At 46.5% G+C, this 27584-nt stretch overlaps 1 protein-coding gene and 1 long non-coding RNA gene across 10 annotated transcripts in view; one reads left to right on the top strand and one right to left on the bottom strand.

The window, feature by feature from the left end:
• The window catches only part of BAHCC1 (BAH domain and coiled-coil containing 1), a 118979-nt gene extending 112674 nt beyond the window's left edge, over positions 1-6305 (top strand). For all 9 annotated transcript variants that reach the window (XM_083598499.1, XM_083598500.1, XM_083598503.1 and 6 more), the window contains 3 exons: positions 1721-2802; positions 4062-4298; positions 5379-6305. In XM_083598499.1, coding sequence (XP_083454625.1) covers positions 1721-2802; positions 4062-4298; positions 5379-5585 — 1526 coding nt within the window. In that variant the 3' untranslated portion in view covers positions 5586-6305. The remainder of the gene's footprint in view (positions 1-1720; positions 2803-4061; positions 4299-5378) is intronic.
• Positions 138-27584, bottom strand: LOC310755741. The gene is made up of 3 exons (XR_014544494.1): positions 27128-27584; positions 20671-20717; positions 138-610 (listed from the first exon to the last, which is right to left on the bottom strand). It is a non-coding gene; the product is annotated as an uncharacterized lncRNA (long non-coding RNA).

The raw sequence follows: 27584 nt of genomic DNA, 5'->3' as shown, positions 1-27584 counted from the left end.
CCATTTCTCCATCGCTTGCCTGTCATTAGAAAGGCGCTCAAAGGTCCTGTGTCCGTCTTGCTTTTTATCCTCACACAAAACCCTGTGAGAGGGATTAGGCAGGGAGGGTGACTTGCCCCAAGAGTACCCAGTAAAACTTTGCAGCGGAACAGAAACTTCCTTTTTAATATGTACACCGCCTTTCTACATTGTTACACACAAGGCAGTTCACAAGCCATAGAAATGATAAAATATGCAACAAAGATAACACGTCTTATAAACAATCTGATCCAATACAAATCATAACGAAAAATATAACTGTAGAAATAAGCAGCTTAATGCAATAGTCAATAATCTGTTTCAAATACAATATTGCACAATAAAATGAACCCTTAACGTATCAGCAAATAATAATCATCAAACAGAAAATCACACCTCAAAAACCACAACAAATCATTACTGGACTGTAATCAATAAAAATAACAACAAAGTCACAATGCATAAAACACCACAGATCATGTAAAAAAAAGATATACTGAGCAGCAAAGTCACATAGCTTATAAAATTACAAAATATAGCTGGTTCCTTGCTCCAGGTCCATTATGTAATCCAGAAGTACTTGGACCCCTAACTGCAAAAAAAGGAAGCCCATCTGAGTTATGGAAAGAGCAGTGTGTAAACATCAAAATGAAGAAGCACCATAAATGGTGGGCCAGGGTTCATGAACCCTGACAAAGCGTTGATGGACATCAGTTGGGGGTGGAACACCAGGAAAGGGAGATAGACCAAGATATAATAGAGTTATAAACAGAACTCTGAGCTCTGTACAAAACATTTTACTCTTCTTTAGACTGCAATTGCCCCAAATCCAACCTTTTTCATGGTTGTTCATCACTATTCAAAGACACCACCACCATCGCTGCTGCTTCAGTTGCCTTCTCCCCTCGGTCCCCCCTCCGCTTCATTTCTCCTCAGGAGATCCCAGCCAATCAGGGACAATATACTCCAAGGGTCAACATAATTATGTGCCTATATATTGATGTCACTAAGGGCAAAAAGAAGTGAGGTCAATGCACCCTACACTGGACACATGGGAGATCCTAATAAGCAGAGCCCTTCTCTTGGCTTCACTCTGTCTCTCAGCATTTCTTCTGCCAAATGAGAATGGTTTGCAAGTCAAGGGGTGCTGGTGGGCTGTGTCATGGATTCCTGGGGAGGGAGAAGCGAATGAACAGTGAGAGCTGCTACTTCCTGCCTTTGCCATTCTGTAGAAATACTTTGACAGTGTCCGAGTCAGACACTTGCAGGATCTATGGCGCTCATCTAACTGTGATTGCTATCTATCTTCTTTTTTAAACACCCATTTCATTCCCCACCCCTTTCTGGACGGCTTTTTTTTTAAGCATACATAAGAGGATACAGTGGACCCTCTGGATACAAATTTAATTTGTTCCGAGGGTCCATGTGCACCCCGAAAAATCCACCGCAATAGAGCGCTTTGCGCATGCGGTGAAACCCGGAAAAATCCTTCCTGGTTTGCCACTTTCACAACCCGGAGTTTATGTTACTCAAGAGTAACGTAACCCAAGGGTCTACTGTAGTCCTTATCAGCTCAACCCATCTGACCAGGCCCCGGCAAGAATAAATGAAAGCAGTTGCATGGGGGAAGGACATTGGAAGATTTCTTAGCACAGTTGGCAGCCCCCAACAGTATTTCTCTGACCCTGTCCTTTCCTACCAGGTAAATCTGACCTGCTGCACCCAAGTTCAAAAGCCCTGCCTGGAGATCACTTCCTGGGCCGCCGTGCCAGCCCTCTGCTGAGCTGGTCAGCTGTGGCTCAGAACAAGCGCAAGACCTCCAGCAAGAGCACAGCGATGCGGCAGAACCTCTTCCAGCTCAACGGCAGCAGCAAGAAGCTGCGGACCAAGGAGGTGCTTTTCCCCGTGCACAGCGTGGCTGCCCCCATTTTTGGCAACGGCTTTGGCTCAGACTCGTTCAGCCGCATTGCCAACTCCTACTCAGCTTTTGGAAGTGCCGGCCTGGTTCTGCCGTGCACCCAGAAGCTTTTGCGTGCCAAGAAGGCCGAGCGGTTGGACGTTGAGATGGGCAAGGGAGGGCGCCGGAAAATAGGCGGCGAGTACCTGGTCAAGCTGGACCACGAGGGTGTGACGTCGCCCAAGAACAAAAACTGCAAGGCCTTGCTAATGAACGACAAGGACTTTGGCTCGCTGCCCGGCCACGGCTACGCTCACCCAGCCTTGGGGATCAAGGAGAAGAAAAGTGCATCTTTGCCCATGGGGCTGGCACTGCGCAAGTACACGGGTCAAACGGAGTACGGTCTGCACTGCGACAGCGACTGTCACAGCTCCTACTCAGACATGGATGAAGATGAGGTGGACGACCTGAGAGGAAGTGTCCCCTCCCGCTTCCTGACACGTCTTTCCGTCTCCTCGTCGTCCTCCGGATCGTCCACCTCCTCCAGCTCGGGCTCGGGCTCCACGTCCAGCCTCTGCTCATCCGACAATGACTCGTCCTATAGTTCCGATGACGAGGACTCGACCTTGCTTGTGCAGACCTGCCTGACGCACCCTGTCCCAGCCCTGCTGGCCCAGTCCGAAGCCCTACGCTCCAAGGGCAGCACCCTGCAGAGGTGCTTTGGCGCTGGGGCCAAGGGCAAGCTCAGGCGCAAGGAGGCCCTGAGCTTCTCCAAAGCCAAAGAGTTCTCCCGCCGGCAGAGGCTGCCCTCGGTGGAAAACCGGCCAAAGATCTCTGCTTTCCTGCCAGCACGCCAGCTCTGGAAGTGGTCTGGGAATCCCACTCAGGTATGGGAAATGGATGCCAGTCCATCGGAGCTTTTTAGAACATTGCTCATGTTCTCATATATAAAATAAAATATTCTATGCCATATGGTGCGATTGTACTATAGTATGCAAATTAAGGGAAATGGTTTGAATCTGCTTTGTCTGGTTGTTAAAACTGTATCAATGGGGTTTTGTTTTGGCAAGAGCTATTGTGACAGAGCTGGAAGGAAATGGTAGGAGGAAGCGGTTCATAAGTCTTTCTGTGCCTTTCAACAGGAGGATAGGCTAAACTTGGGAGGCTTCCTTCTCCACTCTTCATACTGCCTTCCTGTAACTGACCTGGCGGAAAGACCCAAGTTCCCTTTCTCTCTCTTTTTTTTTTTGGTGATAAAAGAACCATGAATTCCTGTTTTTACACTTCAGCCTCAGGTTAATCAATTAGGATGCTTGGGCTGCCCATCTCGGGCACACTTTGCTCAGAAGTACACCCAAGTGAACACTTAACCACATAGACAGGCTCAGAACTGGGCTGCAAAACAGGCTTTGGGGCTTTCCTGAGCCCCACAAAGATTAGGCTGGCGCTCGCTGTTGTGCATCGGCGGTCACCGAATCCTCCAGGTTGGCGAGGGATCACTGTCTTTACTAACTGGCATTCAGTTGTCCCAGATACTTCACACAGGAAATCTGCAATAGCAGCCAATTTTTTGTAAGCGCTTCTGCATTTGTGGGAACACGGCCGAGGTTTCATAGCGGCTAGCGGCCTCCTGCGAGTGGCTGGCGGGAGCCAGTTGTCTCCTGAGGCGTGGGCTGGGTCTGCATTTAACCTCTGGTGGGTACAGTGGGAACGAGCTGCTTCTCTTCCACGCACTCGGTTATCTTGCTCCCTGTGAGGCACCAGCCATGTTCTGTGTGTCTTGTCCCTAGGCTGCATCCCATGTCAATATGGCCCTTCTGGGCACCCGTACCTCGCAGGACATAAAAACATGCCTGGCAACCCCATTTGGGTTTTTTTGTTGATTAGCCTCTCCCAGGGATTCTCGCTAAAGCCAAGCTTGCTTTTGATCCAGAGTGGGCCCCTCACTTACGCTCCGTTGCTACAGGCTGCGGAGGGCATCTTCTGCTGTTGACACACAGGGCTTTGTTTCCGTGGCAACAGTCAGAATCCCGTAGGTGGCAGAACCCCACCAGGGCCTGTAGGAAGGCGGGGTGGTGGTGGGGACCCTATGCGAGATGCAGGCCCCTGTTTACTGTGCCTTAGCATGCTCTGCCCTTCCCTGCAGCGTCGTGGCATGAAGGGGAAAGCACGGAAATTGTTCTACAAGGCAATTGTACGGGGCAAGGAGACTCTGCGCATCGGTGACTGTGCTGTCTTCCTGTCAGCCGGGCGACCCCATCTGCCGTACATCGGCCGCATCGAGAGCATGTGGGAATCCTGGGGCAGCAACATGGTTGTCAAAGTAAAGTGGTTCTACCATCCTGAGGAGACCAAGCTGGGCAAGAGGCATAGCGATGGCAAGGTGAGAGGCCAGAAAAGTGCCGGAAGCGAACTTCGGGAGCGAGAGTTAGGTGGGGGGAAGGAGGGTGAGGCAGGCACAGGGTGTGGCTGAACTAGTACTACCTGGGATGGCTCAGTTGGTAAGAGTGTAAAAACTCTTGATCTCGGGGCCGTGGGTTCGAGCTCCATGTTGGGCAAAAGATAGTTGCATTGCAGAGGGTTCTGGTTATATGACGCTTGTGGCCCCTGCCAACTGTACAGTTATACGAAGCAACACAAAGCATGCTCTGAACTAAAGTAAGGATGGGCTGCTGGTAGTTTGGGATCCAGTGGGAGATCACCTGATATCCCATGTGCAGCCAGGAGTGGAGGGCCGGCAAGCTCTGGGGAAGCTGGTTGAACTTGCCCCATACCTTGGTTCTCAGATGGCTTAGGTGTCGAAGAAATTGGCTCCCGAACGCCACAAACCCAGAAGTGTTCCGGTTTGTGAACATTTTTCGGAAGCTGAACATCTGATGCGGCTTCTGCTTAAGTGCAGGAAGCTCCTGCAGCCAATCGGAAGCCGCACCTTTGTTTTCAAACAGTTTCAGGCGTTGAATGAAGTACTGGAATGGATTACAGTGGACGCTCGGGTTGCGAACGTGATTCGTGCGAGAGGCACGTTCACAACCCGCAGCACCGCGCCAGTGCACGTGCGGGTTGCAATTCGCTGCTTCTGTGCATGCACAGAAGCCGAAACCCGGAAGTAACCCGTTCCGGTACTTCCGCATTTCGGCACGTCCGTATCCCAAAAACACGCAACCTGAAGCATCTGTAACCCAAGGTATGACTGTATGTTCGAGAACCAAGGTAGCACTGTAATCTAATTGGCTAATGCTACTACACTGGGAGAGAGATTTCTGGAATGTGTGCACCCCAGCTTTCTATATCTCTTGTTGCTTTGAGCTGAAAAGTGATTGAATTCCCACAATGTCGGGTGCTTGCAGACTGGCAAACAACAATTCTTGCAGAGGACTTGGTCCTGGGGTCCGCGCATCGGCCCTTTTGTTTGCAAAAAACACAAGGCTGGGGTGCAATATTTTGACATGTGGCCTTCTTGCAGAACGCGCTGTACCAGTCGTGCCATGAGGACGAGAACGACGTCCAAACTATCTCGCACAAATGCCAGGTGGTAGAACGTGAACACTACGAGCAGCTGACGCGCAGCAAGAAATACCAGGACCGTCAAGACCTCTACTACCTGGCAGGGAGCTACGACCCCACCACAGGCCGGCTCGTGACTGCAGACGGCGTGCCCATCTTATGCTGAGACTGCGGGATGCAACCACTGCTCCAGGGCCGGAAAACGGCTGGTGGGGTGGGGGTGTGGATAGGAGGGCCAAGGGACAGTGGCAAGGGAGCCCGTCTCCTCTCACCGTTTCCTGCCCGTTGGATGCAAGGCCCCGAAATATGCAAGGTTCCCGGCTTTGCCATGCCCCGGGGTTGCAGGCTGATCCCGGCTCCCCACACGGCTCTGTACAGATTTGAATCCAAGCCATACTTTCCCTAGTACCTCTGACTGTTTGCCGCAGGCCAAACACAAATCAGGTTACCGCTCTATTTATTTCGTGTGTAAATAGTGTATTTCTGATGGGAAGTTTTATGGAAAAAGAAGCAAACGAGACAAAAAAAAAAGAGGCAGGTTTTACGGGGGTGGGAGGGTAAGGGGGCTATTTGATGGGTTTTATTTTGTGTTCGATGCACTGTTTTCCCTCCAGCTTAGCTGGGGGCGCGGATGCCAGGCAAGCGTGTAAATACAGAAGGGGGCACTTGAAGGCCGCGGCAGCGCAGGCTCCGAAAGGCCACGCTGACCTCACAAGACTGTGTATTATAGACTCCCCTCACCTGTCCCCTCCTACCCTTTTTTATTATTATTATTAATTATTATTATTATTATTATTGTTATTCTAATGATAATTATTCTGACAATGTCTGCGGATGTTAATATGCTCCTGTTAAAGAGAAGATTATATATATTATTATAAAATCAGGATCTAGTATTCTGGTCTCTGTATCTCTGGGTCGGGGATATTCCTAGCTTTGGTTTAGGTCCATAGCTTAGCTGTAAAGCAACACACGCCTTGCAAGGAAAAGATCCAATGTCCATTCCTTGGCTGGGAAACTTCATCAGAATCCCTGGCTATCTGTTCTACATGCAGCTGCTGGGTGACCTTGGGCTAGTCACACTTCTCTGAAGTCTCTCAGCCCCACTCACCTCACAGAGTGTTTGTTGTGGGGGAGGAAGGGAAAGGAGAATGTTAGCCGCTTTGAGATTCCTTCGGGTAGTGATAAAGTGGAATATCAAATCCAAACTCTTCTTTATCAGTGTAGTCCAAACTGAGCTAGATAAACCAACGATCTTACTCGGTACTGTATAAGACAGCTTACCTGTGACTTCTTTGGACACTTGACCCTTTCACATAAGGTATAATTTCATTAAAGGAGCTTTGTGTGCAAGCCCCGCTGCAATGAATGGATGGGACAGGCCCATCACATGCATCCACTCATGGGCAAATCTCATTCTTTTCAATGGGACTTGTACAACGGATGCAGGTACCTAATTTATTACAACGTTTGGCAGAAGCTGTCACTCTCATGGGAGCTGAATGTACTTTGGCTTATGCCTACCTGCACAGATCTATAGATATTATCGAGTTGACATGTTCCTGTTTGAGCAGTCCTTGCAACAGACACTTTGGGTTAGAGAACGGCACTTGCGATATTTCAGTAATCTTACATGAAATTATAAAGGCAACATTCCGCCAGAAAATAATTAAGAGAGAACCCCTCCAACCAAAGTAGCTGGACAGTATACTAGCAGATGAATTTTACACAGCCCGGAGAAAATAAGTCTTATGGCTGCTGCTTGCAATATGGGATAGGCTAGATATCCGGCTGCATCCCACCAGTTCTGTGACAGATGCTTGACAACCTTTTTTTTTTTTGCAGTCCAAGGAGAGATCCAAAAAAAGAGAGGTAAACTGAGCTCCTGGGGGGACTGCTAATGTAGCTATATCTATATTTTCAATGTGTTCTTTTCAGTGCAGTGAGTCACATGTCACGCATCGGGATCATGGGATAAGGAGGGTCAGGAGCCAGAGCTTTGTATAGATCTTCTGCTAGACTTAAGCTTCCAGTTATTCTGCAAACGATCCTGTGCAAGTTGTCTCCATAAGTGGAGGGCATAGAGCCTGCACCAAGTCCTACATAGAGCTTTGGAAGAAGCTGTGCATGTGAAATAGATTTGCTGCAGCAGCCATGTCCTCCCTCCCAAGTTTTACTCATTTCTGGCTGGACAAGAGGCAACCAATAATCTCCAGAGCAAATCTGTATTTTAGAAGATCACATAATTTATGTGCTTTCTGGATCATTCTGGCTACTCAAGAACCTTCATCGTTCTCTATTCTCCATGGCATGCTTGCCACCTTAGATGGCAAGAAAAGAACTGAGGAAAAAATAGTTCAAACTGTAACTTTCTGGGCTTTTTTCCCCAAGGGGGCAGATATTGGGCTCAGAAATATATGACCAACGCCAGTTCTAGACATTTGGGGGTTTATTTTTCCACATCAGGGTTTACAGACAGATTACCTAACTTGCCCATTGGTTTCAGGAGAGCCTTACCGCTGCTATTTTACAGTAGGTGTGTAATCATTTTGGAATAAATGAAAAACTGAGCTAAACAGAGCTCTGTGGGTTGAATTCCATTACTGTATTACTAAAAGGCACAGAAGATCAAATCACTATTTCTGGGGGAGGGGGGTGTCTCTAGTGACAGTGGCAGCAAAGCTCTCTTTTCTTTTTATGGCTGTCTATGGCCACCATTCATATATTTACTTACCATGCCCCAGAAACTGCAGTATCCCTTGACTTTGTGAGGAACCAATGGTTGCCATCTCAAAAAATAAAATAAAAAAATAAAAATCGTGGCATGAGTCACTTTTAACCCTCCAACACACCAGAATAATGCAACATCTGGGGCATGGTGAGAAAATAAAATGGCTACCTGTAGAAGCTCTGCTAAGATAGGCACAGCTCAGGAAAGTTACCAAGTCCAAGAGAATGCCTGCATGGTTAATGAGCAGAGTTAAGGAAGCTATTGAAGATATAAGAAGGGGTCCTTCAGAAAACTGAAGTCTTGCCCAAATGAAAACAAAATTGGGCCTATGAAATGCAAGTGACAGGAATTAAGAAAATGAATTTGAGGGGCCTGTCACTAAAAACTTTAAAAGTATCAATTTAAGGAATATTTACAATATAATTCATGGGTAGGGAGGCAAGCTGGACCATTGAATGACAAGGAAGCGAAAGGTATGCTAAAGGAGAGAACACAGATTGCATAACAGGTGAGTGAATTCCTTGCTTTCCTACCTGAATTCCTACCTTAGTTCTTCAAACTTCCAGAAATTGTAAATTCAGGCATGGATATCTGCCCTGCGTATCTCACAGTAAAGATGAACAGTGGTGAGAAGAGATGAAGTTCCAGGCTTATTTACAAATTAAACATTTTAACAAATCACCAGTTCCAGATGGTATTCCATCAAGAGTTCTAAAAATGTGAAAGTGCTGATCTTCTAACAAAAAATACCTAGCTTGTCTCCAGGAACAGCATTCATATCTGAATACTGGAAAGTGGCCAACATAACATCCATTTTTAAAAGGATCCAGGGGGATCCAGAAAATTACAGGCCTGTTAGCTTAATGTCTGTTCCGGGTAAATTGATGGAAAGCATTATTAAAGATAAAATTATCAAGCATACGAAAGAACGAGTATTTCTGAAAGAAAAACCAACATGGCTTCTGCAAAGGTAAGTCCTGTCTTACTGAAGTTTTGGACTTGTTCTTTGAGAGTTTCAATAAGCATGTGGACAGGGGTGACCCAATACACATTATGTACTTGAACATTTGATAAAAGTTCCTCATTGAAAACATCTGAATAAACTTATTGGTCCTGGGATAATAAGACAGGTCCTCTTATGGATTGGTAAACTAAAGAACAGAAGTAGACAGTCGCAAAAATTGAGAGAGATAGAAAGTAGGGTCTCAAAGATCTGTATCAAGACTTATTTTTAACTTGTTCATAAACGATCTGGAAACAAGTGTGCCAAGTTTGGTGATGGACTTCCAGATTATTCAGGGTGCAAAAACAAAAAGGGGTCACGAGGGAGCTCCTAAAACAGGATGAGTAAGTTTTTAAATGGTAAATGTGGTTCAATATAATGTAAGTGTAAGGTGATACACATTGGGACGGAATATCCAACTTCTCATGGGAACTGATTGGTGTTTGAACTGGCGGTGGCTGACCTGGAAAGAAAACTGGAAAACCGCCCGTAATCGTAATGAATTTGTACAAGCCTCTGGTGTGTACGGTTCTGTTTGTTGCCTATCCAAAGGGGTACTGGAGCTGGAAAAGGTACAGGAAAGAACAACCAAAATGATGGAGAGGGTTGGAGCAACTTCTCTTCAAGAAAAGGCTGCAATGTTTGGAGAAACGTTGACAGCTGTGTACTATAAGAAGTGATGGCCTGCAACTTGGCACACCTTTAAATTGAGTTAGGCAAATTCATGGAGTATAAGGTTATTTATCAGTGGCTCACAGTCGTGATGGCTATATATGACCTGCAGGATCAGAGGCAATATGCTGGGCAGTACAAGAGGGCAAGTGCGATTCCAGTCGCATCCTGCTTGTGAGTCCCTCTGATGGGCCACTGGGAACAGTGCTGAGCCACACGGTCCTGTGGTCTGAGCCAGCTGGGCTGCCATTTTTTGAAGCATCCACTGTGGGCATCTTTTGAAGCATCCACTGTGGGCAATGGCCAAAAATAACTATTGAAAAAGGGGGAGAGCCAGGGAGACAAATGCAGCAAAACGAATGGCAAAAGTTCTCCCGTCCCTTTTGTGCAAAAGGTACATGGCCTCTGTCTCCACTATATAACAAACTCCACAGAAATGCAAACAGGTTCCTAAAGACACTTGAGTATTGGACCAAAATAGATGGGATGTGGAAAATCCATGATGGGATCCCGATTTAAATAAACAACAACAACAACTTTAAAACTGCTCTGCTAACAGAATCTGAGCACCCAGCAGCTTGTGCATTGAAGGAGATGGCGTTTTAATTTTTTACTCCACTCTCACTTCCCTGATCTAAATTCCTCCACCACCAGGTTGACATTAACTTTGTGTAGGCAGGGTGAGTGGGTGTGAATCGCAGATACAGTACAGTTTGAGATAAGCAGATTAGATGAGGAAAAGAGCTCGAGGGGAGGGTTAAACACACACAGTGCATTGATGCTCTGATCAAAACTTCAGATCCCTGCATCTGCTTTGAAATGTAAAAACAATTAAAGCAACCTGATCACAAGTTTTCCGTGCCCTGTTTGGTTCCAGACTGATCCAACCGCCCTTCGGAAGAACTTTATTCCTGGCTCCCCTGAAATCTCCATGTAGTAGAATTGCCCTGTTCAGTAAATCTGTTTACCCCTCCGAATTTCTGCTTGCTATACAGCTGTTAACAAAGTGCAGGAGACCCAGGAAAAAGGAGGGCAGGGCTGAACCCTCTTCTCTCTTGTAGGTGCTGTATGGCCATGCTTCAGGTACAGCATTCACTTTCACGTTCCTGCTGATGCTAGGAAAACTCCCTCACAGTCAATGCAATGGATGATTAAGGCTGCAGTGATTAAGGTTTCAGTCCTAGGACACCTGTAAGTCCCATTAAATACGGTGGTGCATATACTTCTCAGTAAACTGGCATAGGGTGCAGCAGAAAGAGGAGGAGACCAGCTGCCTGACTGATTTTGGCAGTGCCCCAAGTAGGGCTTGAACAGCTTGAACAGATTCGGGAGAAAAAAGCGGAATTTTTGTTCGACAATTTTTTTTGCATTATTATTTATCCTGCTTTTCTAAAAAGGCATTTAAAACAGTTTGCAGGGGAATTAATTTTTTTTAAAAAATTTGATTAAAAATAATGCACAACACTAAAATAGCAGCATTTATAAATCAAACGAGTTGAAAACAGCCAAGCATAAAACTCCTAAAAGCGCAATATTATTTGAAAATTAAAAGTCTGCAGAATTGTTGGGGTTTTTAAAAGTGTTCAATGGCTAAAAATGACTAAAAGGAAAAATAATGGGAAGCTTGCAGAGCTCCATAGGGAAGACATTCCATAACTTTGGGGCTGGCAACAAAAAGGCCCTGCCTCCTGAAATCATCTATCAGATGTATTGCAATGACCATATGGAAAACATGTCATCTGATGCTGACCTTAATGCCCGGTCAGGTTCATATAATACGGGGGGGGGGGGAACCTTAGGCCTAGAGAGCAAATGCAGCTGTCCAGGCCTCTCCATTGACCCCTCAGGATTTTCCCCAGGCTACATCCCTTGCTTCACACCATCATCAACTGCTTTTGCCTGGCTGGGATGTATTATTGAACAATTGCTTGCTTAGATGGAAGATGAAGAGATGTGCATGTGAAAATGTCTTGCTTTTGTATGACCAGAATGCAGCCTGCTGTACAAAGGTAAGAGCTGCATATATTGCTCCAACAATATTTTTGCCTCTGGCCTTAGAAAATGTTCCTTGCCCCCGATATAGGAGCAAAGGGTTCTTGAGATAACCCAGTTCCATGCAGGTGTTAAAAGCACCAGAGGCCTGCAAAACACACACACAGAGACAATCCCGTGTCTGAAGGAGGACTTGGGCACTGTAGTGGGTTGATTAATGTCAATCTAAGTTTGCCAGACTGCATTTTAGCTTTAAAACTAACCAACATACTTTAATTAATGCACAAAGGGGTTAATAACAGAGCAAGCTGTCCTGCCAGACCTAGCAAGGTCACTTCCTCTTACCTCGGGAGGAAATGGGTAAGCAAGCCTATTGCTCAACCTCCTGTCAACCTGTTAAGCTCAGCATATAAAGAGGCTTGAGCTGGTTGCTCCAGTTCAGATCGCATGGCTCTCACAAGCCACTTTTGAGTTCCCATACCAGTAATTTAGGAACTTTCACCACTGTAACTAAGCCAGGTTTTACTGCTTATGCAACCTTTTCTGAATGCTGTATGGAAAAACGTGAACCTTGGGAGAATTTGTAAGTAAGCCATTTTTAACTTCGCAAACATGGTCTTTTTCTATGCTAGGGGAAGAGGGAAGTTTTGGAATTCACAGGGGCATATTTTAAAGTCCAACAACCTATATATGCATGCTTAACTTTGCTGCATGTTTTGTGATTTTAAATCTCCGCTAGGGTGCTCTCACTAAAGGGTACTTGCCCCAAACCTGAATCTTGGCATCCAGGAATTCTCCTTTCTATATACTAATTTTTTCCTTGAACCAACAAACCAGAAAAATGCAGTTCTTCCATCTCTTCCTTCCTTGTTCCTTTGGTCTTCACACCTAGTCCACCTTTTCTGTGGCACTCTTGCTTGCCTATGGTAGCAGGCAGGCAGGAAGAAGATGCCCAAAAGGATCAGCGGAGGAACAGCCTAGAGAAGCTGCACCTACAACTTAACTGAAGCTAAAGGATGAAATCTCAAAAGTTTCCGCCAGTGCCACACTTCTGGGACTCCTCTGTTTCACTGACACATAAAGGCAGCCACAACACACACAGGTACAATGTCCCTCTCAGTCAACTTGATCCGGCAGAAGCATTGCCACATTTTGTGTACAATAGGGCTTTATTGCATTTAACAGCTGTATGAAAAACACCCAATAAAGGGGTGGGCGGGTCACAGGAGCAGAAGCCCCACTGCTGTATTACCATGATGTGGATAGCTTCTGATGTTGAATTTCTATCATGTGACTGTTAAGAAGTAGAAGAACCCTGCTTGGGAGTGGGGATCAGCTGGCAATCTTATTTCCAATGCACCGGGGAGGGTGGCAAGTCCCAGGCTGACAGAGCTGCTTGCTTCCTGTGGTGGCCATTTTTCTCTTGCAGGTGGGAGAGAGAGGAGGGCTTTTTGTACCCTCCCAGTATTGGCCAACCCTGGGAGATGAGGCTCCTCTTTCCTTGCAGATTTGGGCAAGTGGGTACACTTCTCAGCAGGTTCAAGCTACACAATACGCTCCGTGATCAAGACAAATGACACCTCCTGCCAGTGGTTGGAGGCCACAGAATAATGGCAGTCACAAGCCACTCTGATCAATAAAGTACATTTCATCAGGTTGGTGGCAATTAGTTTTTAATATTGCAAAGCAATCAGGAATGAGGCAGGCTTAATTATTCATGCAAGAAACGCTGGCACCTGCCCCTAATAAGGCAAAAAGAGCTTGACACCAAGGACTTTGTCTGTTGTCCCCCACAGTCCCTGGCTGGCTTGGGAGATGCCAACCTAGGCTATTCTGCAGTAGAGTATACAGTATTACATATGACCCAGGGCTCCTCCAGACAGCCTGTTTATTGAGCATGTATCCTGGTTTGATTATGCGGAGGTTAGACTATGCCCAGTCTTTACTGAGCATTCTGATCTGTTTGCAGGAATGTTATAAAACAATGAGCATTCATCTTTCAGGCTGCTTATACGTCTGGCTGCTGACTGTTTATTCAGCCCACACTTTTTAAAGTGTGTGTCTCTGTCACTTTCCCTAACTCTAAAACGTATTGGTGTGGGGTTTTGTTTTGTTTTTTGGTTTTTTTAAGTTTGTTGTGCCAGGCCTACAAAGCACTGCAATCCTCTTCAATTGAGTAAACCTAAATTCTGTGGATGCGCATGAATCTCTCCAACAAAATAGTGATCGTCTGAAGGCACATTTTGTGTGATCACACCTAGAAAGTGGGCCCATTTAACAATTCATTCTTACAGAGGCAGTTTCCACCCCTCAGAATTACAAAGGTACGGCTGCAGATAGCCTCCTGGGCTGTGTATACAACCTACAACCGCACCAAGCAGGTCACAATATTCAGCGTTCTAAGAATTTCTGCTTTCCTTGCGGGAGGTGGGTGGAAAGGAAGGGGGGGTTTGCCCACAAACTTTGAAATTATGTGGGAAATACCTGGAGAATTCTCAGGTATGGAGGTGGGAACAGGGAGGCAGAGCAGTATTTGCAGTGATTGGAAGCTGCAGCTTCAGTACCTACCATGTTTCTTCTCCCTTCTGCGTAAGCAGAAGCAGATTAAAACTACACAGCATAATCACCTATTTGCTAATTAGAATTGCTAACAGTTTTACTAGCTCCTGCGCCTTGAACAGCAGCTCGATCCACAGACACTAGCAGATTATAGTGCCCCTCTGTGAAAAGCTTCTGCTCCTCACTTCAGTAGATCAAGCGGCTATTAAAGGCACACAAAGCAGGTTAGGCCTTTTTTCTTCTTTTTTACTATCATCTGGTAACCATGGCAAAAATGGAAACAAACACATACAGGTTAGAACTGCCCCGCCCAGCACACAATTGGGGTAACCAAGGACTAGAAATGTTAATATTTGTTCTTAAGAAGCTCAGGTACAGCCTAGACCAGGCATGGCCAAACTTAGCCCTCCAGCTGTTTTGGGACTACCATTCCCATCATCCCTGACCACTGGTCCTGTTAGCTAGGGATGATGGGAGTTGTAGTCCCAAAAAAGCAGGAGACCCAAGTTTGGCCATGCCTGGACCTAGACAAACCCTGTATTTTCAGCCAGTGGGCAACCTGAGGCTCAGGCCCCAAATATGTGACACACACACCCCTCCTCCAGGCTACTCTGTCCACTCCTATAGACATAGTCATAGTCGTAGTCATCCCTTGTGACAGTCACTACACTAGGGTTACCAGACGTCCCCGGTTCCTGGGGACAGGCCCTGGATTTGCAAATCTGTCCCCGGGAAATGTGACAGTGGCAGCCTCAGCAGCCCGGAACCAGTCTGGTAGCACAGTTGGCTCTGGCTGGCTTCAGGAGTTGCTCACTGCCGTGGTGCCCACCATTTTTCCGTGCCGGAAGTCCCCATATGATGTGTCGTGTGTGATCTCCTGCCCCCTTCCCCCTTTGTTTTGACTGATCGGGGGAAGCTCGGGAGTCGCAGGCGGGCGGCCGTTGCCCAGTTTTTTAAAAACTCTGTGCATTTATTTTTCACGAGGTGTGAAAGAAGGACTTTGTACCTTTATAGAATATGCATGTGTGCTTGGGCCCAGGGTCTTTTGCCTCACCATCTGCACTATTGACTCCCTGTTGCTACTCTGCTTTTTTTTTTAAAAAAAAGTGTCCCCCGATTCATTGAAAAAAATCTGGTAACCATACACATTCTCACATGCTTTTGCCTTGCTGAAATCTATTCTTGAAATGCAGTCCTCCTACCTTTGCTCCATGGCCTCTCTTTGTCGCTGGCCCTGCTCCCTACTAGCAGATGGGCCCCAGGTAGGTCGTTCATGAAGGAGTTTGGCCCTCAGTCTTAAAAAAAATGTTTTGTTTCTGTTCAGCTGTTTGGAGGAGATCAAGAAGAGTGAAAGAACCCAAGAAGACTGCTCCAGCTGTGACTACCATCTCAATCTGCAAAGCCATTCATTCCAGCTGCTATAATTACACAACTTTGCCACTAAAAGAAACGCCATCCCTGTGCTCTCCCAGAGAGGAAAAGCACCTCACTTTGGTGCTTCAGTTCAGCTCATTTCCTCTCCATCCTCATGCTCTACTTACTTGTTGGTCCAAGAGTAATAGAGAAACCTCAGTATGTTGCTCAAAACAAAAAGGAATCTGGAAAGCAGGTTGGGGTAACTAGGGAAGGGAAGTATATTTTAAGTGCGCCCTGGGTAGCAGGTTTAAAACCAATTAACCCTCTAATTTTCAGAGAGTGGTGATTGCCTTTTTCCTGGCCTTCAGCACCTGCAAAATAGGCAGTCAAACAGGTGGAGGCCACAATGAAGAAGAAAGGCTTCCCCACTCATTTTATTTGTCTTCTAGCTGCTGAAGGCACAAAGCCTTGCTAGGAAGCCACAACAGAGGTGTCAACTGTATTTATTCTGAATCTGTGTCATGATGCTGCTCTGGCAGAGTTGCCAGATTCAGACTCTGGGTGGGTTCCTGTTCCCTTAAGAGTCTCATAAAACAGATAGTGCTGCAGTAATGGGAGCTGCTGTGTGTGTAATAGTAAGGCCCATACCAGGTGAATTTTTAAAGCACATTTTAAAGCTTTCTCAAGGTCTGGGCTTGACAACTCCATGCACTTACAGTTTAAGAAGCCCATTAGCTCCAACAGAGGGAATTTTAATTGATCATCTGCGCTGCTTATCAGCAAGCAATCCCTTTTGCAAGTAGCCGTTTAAATCCAGTTCAAAAGGGGAAAGTGTGAATTGGCCCTGGTAGTCAATTCTGTTAATCCGATTTGTTGGGAATGGAGGAGGAAGGAAGGAAAGCTGGGAGGTCCTACTTGCTGCTGATGGGCAAATCAATATATGTTGTCGGGACAGAAGCAACGAAAGCTTTCCCAGGCACTGTTTGCAAGAACTATAGCAGGGTATTGTACGAAATTTCAGCTCAAGGCTATGTCCCAACATATTAAAATGTTCCAAACTGCAGAATGTCACCAGGTTTCGCCTTATCATTAAGGACAACTATAAGCATTAAGCAGCAACTAGAACAATTGCACGGTCACCAGTACTATGGTTGTGGTGTCCCTCAGCTGTGTGAAAGAAACACTTGTGTGTACGTGTGTATTTAATAATCCATGTTCACACATATTTGAATGCTAGTAACTCTGATTGGGTCATAGTTTCCAGACATGTGTGTGAAAGTAAGGTAAAGGACCCATGGACAGTTAAGTCCAGTCAAAGGCGACTATGAGGTTGTGGTGCTCACCTCGCTTTCAGGCCGAGGGAGTCGGCGTTTGTCCACAGACAGCTTTCCAGGTAATACGGCCAGCATGACCAAACTGCTTCTGGCGCAACAGGACACTGTGACGGAAACCAGAGCGCACGGAAATGCCGTTTACCTTCCCGCCGCAGAGGTACCTATTTATCTACTTGCACTGGCATGCTTTCGAACTGCTAGGTTGGCAGGAGCAGGGACAGAGCAATGGGAGCTCAGTCTTTCACAGGGATTCAAACTGCTGACCTTCTGGTTGCAAAGCCCAAGAGGCTCAGTGGTTTAGACCACAGCGCCACCCGCGTATTGTAGTTTATGTATGAAAGTACATAAACTACAATACTATGGAAAACACTAGTGCAACACACTTTACGTGTACGAGTCATTGTTGTTGTCACGTAACAAAACTATTGCAAATCCACTAGGATTTTAAAGAATATAGAAGAAGGCAAGCAATTTTGGGAGGGGAGAGAATCATGTAACTTAAAATATATTATAGGTTGGTCAAAGGATTTATATCTTTTTGTCATCAAATGAGGGTGGTCTCTCCACTCTCCGGTGTGTTGTAAGTTTGGAACTATAAGAGAGGGTGTACTCACAAGTATGCAAAAAAGAATCCAGGACCTGCTGATCTTGAGATGCAAGAATTTGAGTGGCACCTGGAGGGAATTAGGCAGAAATGGCCCACCTCCTTGCAGACCTTTTGTAGAGCAAATTCTTGTGGTTAGCCAGCGCAATTGCTGCAAATTATACAAGCGGCATGGAGTTTGTTCCAGTGGGAGTGTGCAGTTGGCTCATGCAGAGCTAATCTGACACAGTGTGACTGTGTGTGTGTGTGTGTGTGTGTGTGTGTACATGAGCACACAAACCTTTCGTCTGGATTTTTCTCATGGCCTGGGGGAGAAAAGAAAGCAGAGAAACTAGTTTTGGGGAGTCCTGGCTGAGACGCACTATCTCCTTTGTTGGCACAAACAAAATACTTCTGTGCATTCTGGGGCTGTCCATTTGCCGCTGAGCGGAAGGCACAGTTAAAGTAGAATGTAGGAACGTTTAAGAAGCGCTCAGCATAAGGTGGGGAGGCTCGTCCATGTGGATTTGATCTGAAAGGGTGGATGCAGTGAGAGCCCAGGTGAAAAGCATTATTGCTTATGAACGTGTTTTACAGTAGCAGCCAAATTTAGAAGCTTGAATGGGTCAAGCACAGAAACAGAAAGAGAGAGAGCCTGTTGCCCTCCAGATGTTGTGGGATTCCTTCCAGCATGGCCAACGGTCAAGGATGATGGGAGTTGTGGTACAGCAGCATCTGGAGAGCCGCAGTTTACCCATTCATGCCGCACTACAAAGTGACACTTGCCTGTTATTAAAATCTGTCGAAGAGCAAAGTAGTGGTGTGAGTTACAATGAGTTAGGCTGTATGGTGCCCGCTGGGTCCCTTCTAATTCCTGGACCCGGCAAAGGTTAAAATCTAACTGAGGATCCCATTGTTGAATTAGCCAGGCAAGGGCCACAATGGCCCCTAAGTACAGGAAAGGAAGTTGCTCTGTGGCAAAAGGGCAAATAGGTGGGCTCCCTCCATTACCTGGCTGGTAGTGAAGAGGACAACAGCGAGAGAGGATGTGTGTGAGCTGGGCTGGAAGCAGGTGGATGCCCTGAGAGCAACAGCCATGCTTTATTTCTGTTGAAATCCAAGGCTGTGGCTATGGGAAAAGCGAGCCCTCCACTGTAGGCTCAGGTTGTACAGGTGTGTAAATGAACCATGTATCATAAAGATATCACAGGCTCCACTGCCCCTCATTCCAAGGAAACCAAACCCTGAGAATTGGGCCTGGAACCTCTGGCGTCTCACACTGCTCAGAGGAGAGTGTCATGGAACAGAATGAACGACGAAGGCTCCCTTCTCCTTGTGTCACCTCTCAGACAGAGTACAGTCATACCTCATGTTACGTCCGCTTCATGTTACGTTCTTTCAGGTTACGTCCTGCGGTGACCCAGAAGTACCGGAAAGGGTTACTTCCGGGTTTCACCGCCCGCACATGCACATGGGAAATTGAGTTTAGTAGGTTCACCCAGGCATGGGTGTTGCTAGGATTTTGGTTAGCGGGGGCAGGCCTTTTGTTGGTGGGGGGAGCAGACCTCAGTTAGCTATGTAATTTTATTGATTTTTATTGATGGGGGGGCAGCTGCCCCTCCCTGCCCCCCTTGGCTACGGCCATGCACCCAGGTGTTCTGGGCTGCGCTCGAGGCATTTAAGCCGGCACACCAAATGGAAATCACACATACAGAGCAAATCTTACATGCCTACTCGGAAGTAGGCCCAACTACATTCAGTGTGACTTGGTTCCTGGCATGGGTGTAGCCAGGATTTATGTTGGGCGGTGGGGCATGAATCCTACCTGTCATCATCCTCTGTCTGGCTCCGTCTAGCAGATTCAGAATGAAATGTCTCAACAGCAGTTGTTTCAAATTACTTTTTAGACCCCAAACACTCAGAAAAATCTGTCTGAATCTGTCTACTTTTAGTATTTTTATTAATTTACTTTGATGGGGAGGGGACAGCTGGCCCCCAGCCCGGCTACGCCCATGGTCCCAGGTAATGAGTATCGGACTGCAGCCTTAACAAAGTCGACATGAAAGTGTCCTTTAACTCACAGCTCCCACTACTGTAGCTGCAGCTGCTTACAAGGGCCCTGCAGTGTTAGTGCTGCCATGGGACCTGCCCATGGGTAGAGACTTGAGGATAACAGCTTCCATTTTTAAAAAAATGAGCAATAAATGCAAGCCCCTATGTGCGGCAGTGCCCCCAAATGAGCTGTCAGTTACATCTGAAATTAACATTAGGAGGCTGGTGTCCTTGGCTTTTGGGCTAGGCCCTAGGGGACGCGGGTGGCGCTGTGGGTTAAACCACAGAGCCTAGGACTTGCCGATCAGAAGGTCGGCGGTTCAAATCCCCGCGACGGGGTGAGCGCCCGTTGCTCGGTCCCAGCTCCTGCCAACCTAGCAGTTTGAAAGCACGTCAAAGTGCAAGTAGATAAATAGGTACCGCTCCGGCGGGAAGGTAAATGGCGTTTCCGTGCGCTGCTCTGGTTCACCAGAAGCGGCTTAGTCATGCTGGCCAAGTGACCCGGAAGCTGTACGCCGGCTCCCTCAGCCAATAAAGCGAGATGAGCGCCGCAACCCCAGAGTCGGCCACACCTGACCTAATGGTCAGGGGTCCCCTTTACCTAGGGGTTGGAATATGCCATGATGTGGCAGGCGGAAGGTATTCCTCTTCAGGAGAGCGGGGGTAAAAGTTGTGAGGTAAAAGTTGTGAGGAAACTAGAGGTTTTCTGAATTTCCACAACAGTGTGAGCTTAATTAGATAACTACCTCCAGCAGCAGTGCTTGGGCAAAGTGTGCCCATGATGTCTATCCGAACTGTTTCTGAGTGATTATTGTCCCACAGCTAGACACAGCCAAAACGCTTCGCAAGATGAGACCAGAACGTGGATTAAGAGCAACAACTACTACAAATCCAACCACAGAATCCCCCAGCAGAGGAATAAGGATGAAAAAAGAGGTATTTGCCAAAACAAAAACAAAGAAAACTTACCTTCATGTTCTTCCACAGTCACTCCAGGAACCAGAGACAATAACTTTCTAGAAAGAAAGAAAGAAAAATCTGTTTAAGTATCTTCCCTGCTGACTTGTTTGAAAAAGGCCAAGTCTATAGCCCCTCATGATTCCTTCCTCTTCCTATGAGAAAAAAAAATGCATCCTTGTTTAAAAGGACAAAATATGCAGGATGCTTTTCCTTTGTGATGTGGATTTTTCATTGCTCGTGCAAAGATTGCCCTCCTGTGCGGCAGAAGCTGGGATTCTGCATCTACCTCACCTGCCTCACCTTGGGCTGGCCACAACTCCACAGATGCTGAACTACCTGTGAGGAAACTTTGCCAATCCCTTGAAAGAGCAGGAGATAAACTAGTTCTCCTCTGGGATGCCTGGAAACCAACAGACCCAAACACAGTCTTAAGACATGCACCCAGTAACAGGCACCGTGACACTTCATGTGGCAGCACAATGTACATACATTTGCATCAGTAACACACAGGTATTCTAGCATGTGCCTGTTTCTTTGGCTCATGGGTGTAGCCGCTGCCCTCATGCAACACTTTGTCTGAAGTCTGTACCAAAAAGGCACTTGTATGCACCATAATGGCAATAATGCCTTGGTGAGATCTTTTTTTATCCCTGACTTTGTATCCCCCAGTTCTGGCAACAGGACAAGAGCATAAAATTCTGGAGAGGCCAGTAAAAATTCTGGCTGGTGACAATCCTCCTAGTATCTGTGTCAGCAATTGGACTACTGCAGAGACCCAATTCCAGCTCTCATGCCAGCAACAATACGTGCGTGATTGATCCTCAAAGCTGTAGTCGCAGTGCAGTGGCTCATTGGATAGGACTATTTAAAAGGGGGGGAGCACTTGAATGTGTGCATTAGTGTTCCAGAAGAAGTGAGCAATGTCCTTGTTGCTTTTTCTTGCCTGTCCTTGAATGACTGTTATGTTCATGTTGTTTGCAGAACAGGTGCAACTAGGTGCAAATACAAGCAGAAACACTGGGGGATAGCCTTGGAGATTTTTCATGCCATTTGTTCTTCCAGGTAGGCCTACATGTGGGGCAGGCAGGCAGGTTAACTTGTACAGCTTGGAAGTCCTCTTACATCCTGGTATGTAGTCCTGATGGACAAATCAAAGGTGTGGATGACAACTCTGGGAGGAGCGGCAGGTGTTAGGAGGAGAGAATAGCTGCACCAACCTGGCTCATAACTGAAAAAGCTACCCTGCAAGTCCAGCATCCATAAAACTGAGTTAGAGTCTGTCTACACACTACCTGGAGCAGATCAAGCGGGCATATTTCAGTGTCCAGCACATTTTAGGAGCATAGGAAGGTTATTTGTGTGCCCAGCCTCAGTATTTCGTTTTCTGGCAGGCAACCGTTCTCCAGGATTCATGACAGATGAGTGCTTCCCATCAACTGATCCCTGATCTTTTTAACTGGAGACACTAGATAACTGGGACCTTTTGGATTCAAAGCAAGTACACTACCATAGAAAAAGGTTGAAGAATACCTGGACCAATGGTCTGCCTTGGAATAAGGTAGTTTCCCTATGTCCCTAGATAAAGTCCTTCCCATTTTCTTGGATATTCAGATACATGGGCAAATCAAAAGCCGCGTCTCCTCTACAACACCCCAGAAGCACATCATTTTGAGTTGGGTGCAGAATGCAACCTCCTGAGAATATAATTTAATTTTTAAGCAAGTTGGCAGTCCTCATGACTGAGAAGACACGCTTGATAGCTGATCCAAAGCTCAGCAGGGGAAGGTTTTCATCCCCGGTATAGTTCCTTCCCCTTCCCTATGTCTAGTGACAGAAGTAATTATGAAACTTACACAAATGTGGTATAAGCTGGCCTAATTTGCAGAATTATAAAAGTGCCATTCTTGGCATAGAAGATGGAGTACCTTACTGCATAATTCTTATTCTGTTTCTTAGAACAGAATACAAACGTCCTGCCCACATCTGTTACAAAAGGACATGAAGTGCAGTGCCACGCAGGCCAGATTCTGTAGCATCCTTTGCCATGCCAAACAATACTCAGGTATTGGGGAGGTGTAGAGGGGATGCGCTTATGAGACTCCTCATTACAAGGTGGCTTGAGCAGAGCTAAGAGCTCCCTGGCTCTTGCATGTGATTCTCCGTCAGTTGGGACTCCAGGTTTAACCCTAACCATCAGGCCTGGGACAGAATCCATGGAATTTCATTTTAGCATATAATCTAATTGAGAAGTCCCAGGCTACAGCCCATCTGCGGTTTTATAGGGGCTGCTGGCGGTAAATTAGATCCATCCCCTTCTATTGGATGTGTTGTCATTTTTATGACTTTGGGGGTTATATAAATAGGAGAGTGGGGAGGGAGGGAGGCTCAGGCAGGCGGGCAGGCAAAGGACTAGTCCTGCAATTGCCAAACTCCCATCTCTCCCTTTTAGTGTTTGAAAATTCTGGCTAGTTTATAAAAATCTCACTCACTGTCAGTCTCTGGCGGAACACAATCCCTGTTGATGTGGAGAACAAGAGGCAACTTCAAACAGCTGTTGGCATGTGTCGGAAACAGATAAAGTGAAAAAAAAAAGAATGGAGTTCAGGGTGGGGTTCCGAGATCACAGGCCAAGCAGAGGAGGGAAAGAGGAATGTTTTAAATTATAGATAATTGTGTGTTGCATGTGCATGCTACACAGGCTTATGCATCTGCATATAGGTTCTAGCAAAGAGCGTGTATTAAACCTCTGCTCTCAATCCAGAGCACCTGCAGATATCTCCATTCACTTCAGTGGAGGAAGAAGCTTTCTTTGTGGAACTGCCCTCCCTTTTGAAGTGACCTGGGACGCCCTTGGTAGTGGAGGAGTTCTGGGGCAGCACTGCAACACACGGAGGCAGTCCCTGAGTTGGGGTATTTGTGCACTGGTGGGCAAATCACACAGTCCTCCTATGCAACACATGTCAAGAACACAGTAAATGCAATAGCCCTCCCGTTGTTCCTTTCTTCACACGCAGGGTCCTAGATGTAGCCTGGCACGTGTGGCCAATCTGGCACATGCAAACATACTTTAGGCATGCTGTCACTGGAAAACCCATTAAATCAGCAACACACCAGATCAAGGAAGAGGCACACATGTGGACCATACTGTCAACGTAGTGGTGACAGCTATTGACAAAGCACTTGGACTAGATAGCAATACAAAATTCCTTAAGGTGGAACCCTCTTATAGTACGAAACTGGAAAAGGAAATAATTCTTGCTTTGTTTTCTTTGCATACTTGTCTCTGTGCAATTTCCCTTATCTCCACAAAATATGGTTATGCACACCCCATTGCCAAGTGCTAAGGGATTTCAGGGGTGGCAATGCATACCTCTGGTTTGATTTTGGGGGATGGGGGTGAAGGTCACTGGAGACATGTCTTTGTGACACACGGTTGTATTTACGCTTATACGTCAGATTGAGCAGAAGGCAGAAGGATTCACAGCATTGACACTATGGGGAAGCTCTACAGAGACTCATTAACCATTTTGCCCAAACCTGCAAGGAGTTCGGCCTCACCATCAGCTGGGTCAGGACGTCGCCAACACTCCACGCATCAGCATTGATGACCACATTCTTGAGCTGGTAGACAATTTTGTCTACCTGGGCTCTACCATAACCAGCAACTTCTTAACCAAATGCTGAGCTGGATATGGTATTGGCAAGGTAACTATGGCAATGGCTTGCCTCTCCAAAAGGGTATGGGAGAATGTGATGTTAACAACCAATACCAAGATGAAGGTCTACCAAGATTGTGTGTTGAGCACGCTACTTTATGGAAGTGAGTTGTAGGCAACTTGCACCTGCCAGGAGCGACATCTCAATGCCTTCCATATGCGCTGCATCAGGAAGGCTTTGGGCATCACATTGTAGGACAGAGTCTCAAACAAAGATGCTCTCTCCCAAGCCCACATTCCCAGCATGTTCACACTCCTAGATCAGCGACGACTACGCTGGCTTGGTCATGGCCACAGAATGGAAAATGGCATGATCCCCAAGGATGTGCTCTGTGAGAGCTGGCTTCAGGCACCAGGCCCATTGCCAGAACAATTCTGCATTACAAAGATGTCTGAAACATGACATGAAGGCAGGCAACATTAACCCCGCCGTGTAGGAATCCCTTGCAGATGACAGCAGCACCTGACCACAGGTTGTGTATCCACAGCAGCAACCAGAGGAACAATGACTCCTGGGAGAAGTGGAGAAAGAAGAAAAGCCATGGTACACCTGCATGAGCGCAACCGGGCACCTTCATCTGCCCCAGTTGCAACAAAACATGTCTCTCTCCCATATCAATCTCTACAGCCACAGCAGGGACCGAAACTCTCCAGTGGTTTGACTTCAATCCCAAAGGCACGCTCTTCATTGTTTCCCGAGACAGACGCATGCCAACAACAACCCGCATTTTACAAAGGTTGAATCTAGCTTTGTTTTCAGCTGGCTTCTTTATCTCTGTACACACCCAGCTGCTTCTATAGGCTCAGGCTGCAATCATATGCATGCTTGCTTAAAAGTAAATTAATTGAAATCAATTAGACTTACTTTGAGGGTGGTCAGTTACACATTACCGAAAAAGAAATCTGTATCACCACAAAAGAAGACATCAATTTGCATATTTAAATTTCTATAATTAGAAATTTCTATTATATAATTTCTGTATAATAGATTTTGCCATGGTGGGAAAGACACCAGATGTCTTGTGTGCCCATTTGGTCTGTTGACTAAGAACTGCTGATGTTCTCATTTTTACAGTTGCTTATAGGTAAATCAGACTTGGACTAGACAGCCTTCCCAAAGAGAGTGCTGTTCTCTGTAAAGTAGGACACACGGCCACCCTGCTTATTTCCAATAAAATATCTTTAGGACTGGTGTAGAGGGATGCATTCATGATCATTTTTGCTGAGGCCTATAATATAGTAATAATTTAACAATGACAACATTTCTTATAACCTGCCCATCTGACAAGATTGTCCCAGCCATATGATGTCATCTGGTCAGAACCAGTAAATCTTTTGTAGAAGTTTACCAGAGTGTGAGACTTTGCCACACTGGTGTAACCTATGAAGCTCCTTCCCACCTGCATTCCCTGTGCCTTGGTGTGGCTTTGCCTTCTGTGTAATTGAAATCCTATGACAGAAGCACTCAATAATGGAGGCCTAATTCTGTGCCATTCCCAGAGCAGAGTTCCTCCTGTTCTAATCCAGCAGTGCCACAAGCACTTCCTGCCTGGGCCACATGTCCTGTCAGTGTCACAGATTGGCCACCTATATGTTAGAACATCTACTGTACATGTTGCCTTCTTGCTCCAGAGAATCATTAAATTCAAATCTGTCACAACAGAATGCCTGAGAGGTCCCTGGCCCACACAAAGGTCAGAATTCTTAGCAGATGAGGGGGAGACAATATAAATCAGGGATAGGCAACATAAGGCCCGTGGGCTGAATGCGGCCCAATCGCCTTCTCAATCCGGCCTGTGGACGGTCCGGGAATCAGCGTGTTTTTACATGAGTAGAATGTGTCCTTTTATTTAAAATGCACCTCTGGGTTATTTGTGGGGCATAGGAATTCGTTTATTTATTTTTTCTTCAAAATATAGTCGGACCCCGCACAAGGTCAGAGGGACGGTGGACTGGTCCACAGCTGAAAACGTTGCTGATCCCTGGTATAGATTCACCGCAAAGCCAGCTGAGAGCCAGTGTTGCACAGTGGTTAGAGCAGGGTTAGACAACATACTGCTTCCGCCCCGACATTATGGATTACAACTCCCATCATCCCTGATCATTGACCATACTGGTGGGAGTTGAAGTCCACTACATCTGCCGGGTTTAACATTGGCTACACCTGGCTACAGACTAGAATCTTGTGAGACCCAGGCTCAATCCCCATTCACCTATGAAGCTGAGGGAGGCCTCAGACCAGTCGCCATCTCTCTGTTCAACCTACTTCACACAATTGTTATGAGAATAAAATGGATGCAGGGAGAACTCTGTATGCTGCTCTAAATTCTCCGGAGGAAAGTTGGAATAATGTACTGTGGAAGCTGAAACCCTAACGTATCATCTCAAAGGGGCATTATAGCACTGAATTTTAGGGTAGCCAGATTATTTGATTCCAGTTACTGTATTACAGTCCAGCTGAAAGTAAAGGATGCCCCTCCCAATATTTTTCCATTTCCAGAAGGGAAGTTGTGTGTTAAGTCTGTTGCAGCAAAAACAAAAACGTGTTATGGCTGGCACCTTAAAATCTAACAAATATATTGCAGCAAAAACTTTGTGCTGAAGTGGAGTGTAGTCTGCGAAGGCTTATGCCATCCTAAATTTGTCAGTGTTTAATGAACCACAAAGAGTCTTTGTTGCCCTAGATGCCACGGTTGCCGTACATTCTGCTACCACATATTATTTGGACGGTGGTGACGTGAGGGCCTTACCGTAGATAGAAGTGGCTTTTTCCCCTGGAAAGACAGAGCCTAGGGCTACCTTGGATGCTACGGCCTCAGTGACATCTCTTTGCAGGTATTTAGGGGGCTGCCTGCAGCTACTTGTGATGAGGCCAAGGCGCTCTTCACATGCGCAGAGGTCTCTTCCTTGACGACGACGAAGGGTCTCGTGGCAAGTGCGTTACAGCGCAATAAGCCGCCTTGGCCTCGAGTCCATTTTATCAACTGCACGAGCTGCTGCTAATGCCAAGGTTGCAGGTTCGACCACTGCATATTCCTTCCTTGCAATGGGGTCGGACTAGATGATCCTCGGGGGTCCCTCCCAATTCTATAATCTCTCTCTCTCTCTATATATATATATATACTGTATATATGAGCGTCGTTGTTTTTTGTGTCGCTTGCACACAGCGACGTGGCAGCGCCGCATTGGTTCGCCGCGGCGGCGACA

Source organism: Podarcis filfolensis (genome assembly GCF_964270895.1).
Source record: "Podarcis filfolensis genome assembly, chromosome: 2".
NCBI classification, from domain to species: Eukaryota; Metazoa; Chordata; class Lepidosauria; order Squamata; family Lacertidae; genus Podarcis; species Podarcis filfolensis.
Note: the sequence above shows the minus strand (reverse complement) of the source record. Positions and strands in the feature narration are given on the sequence as shown.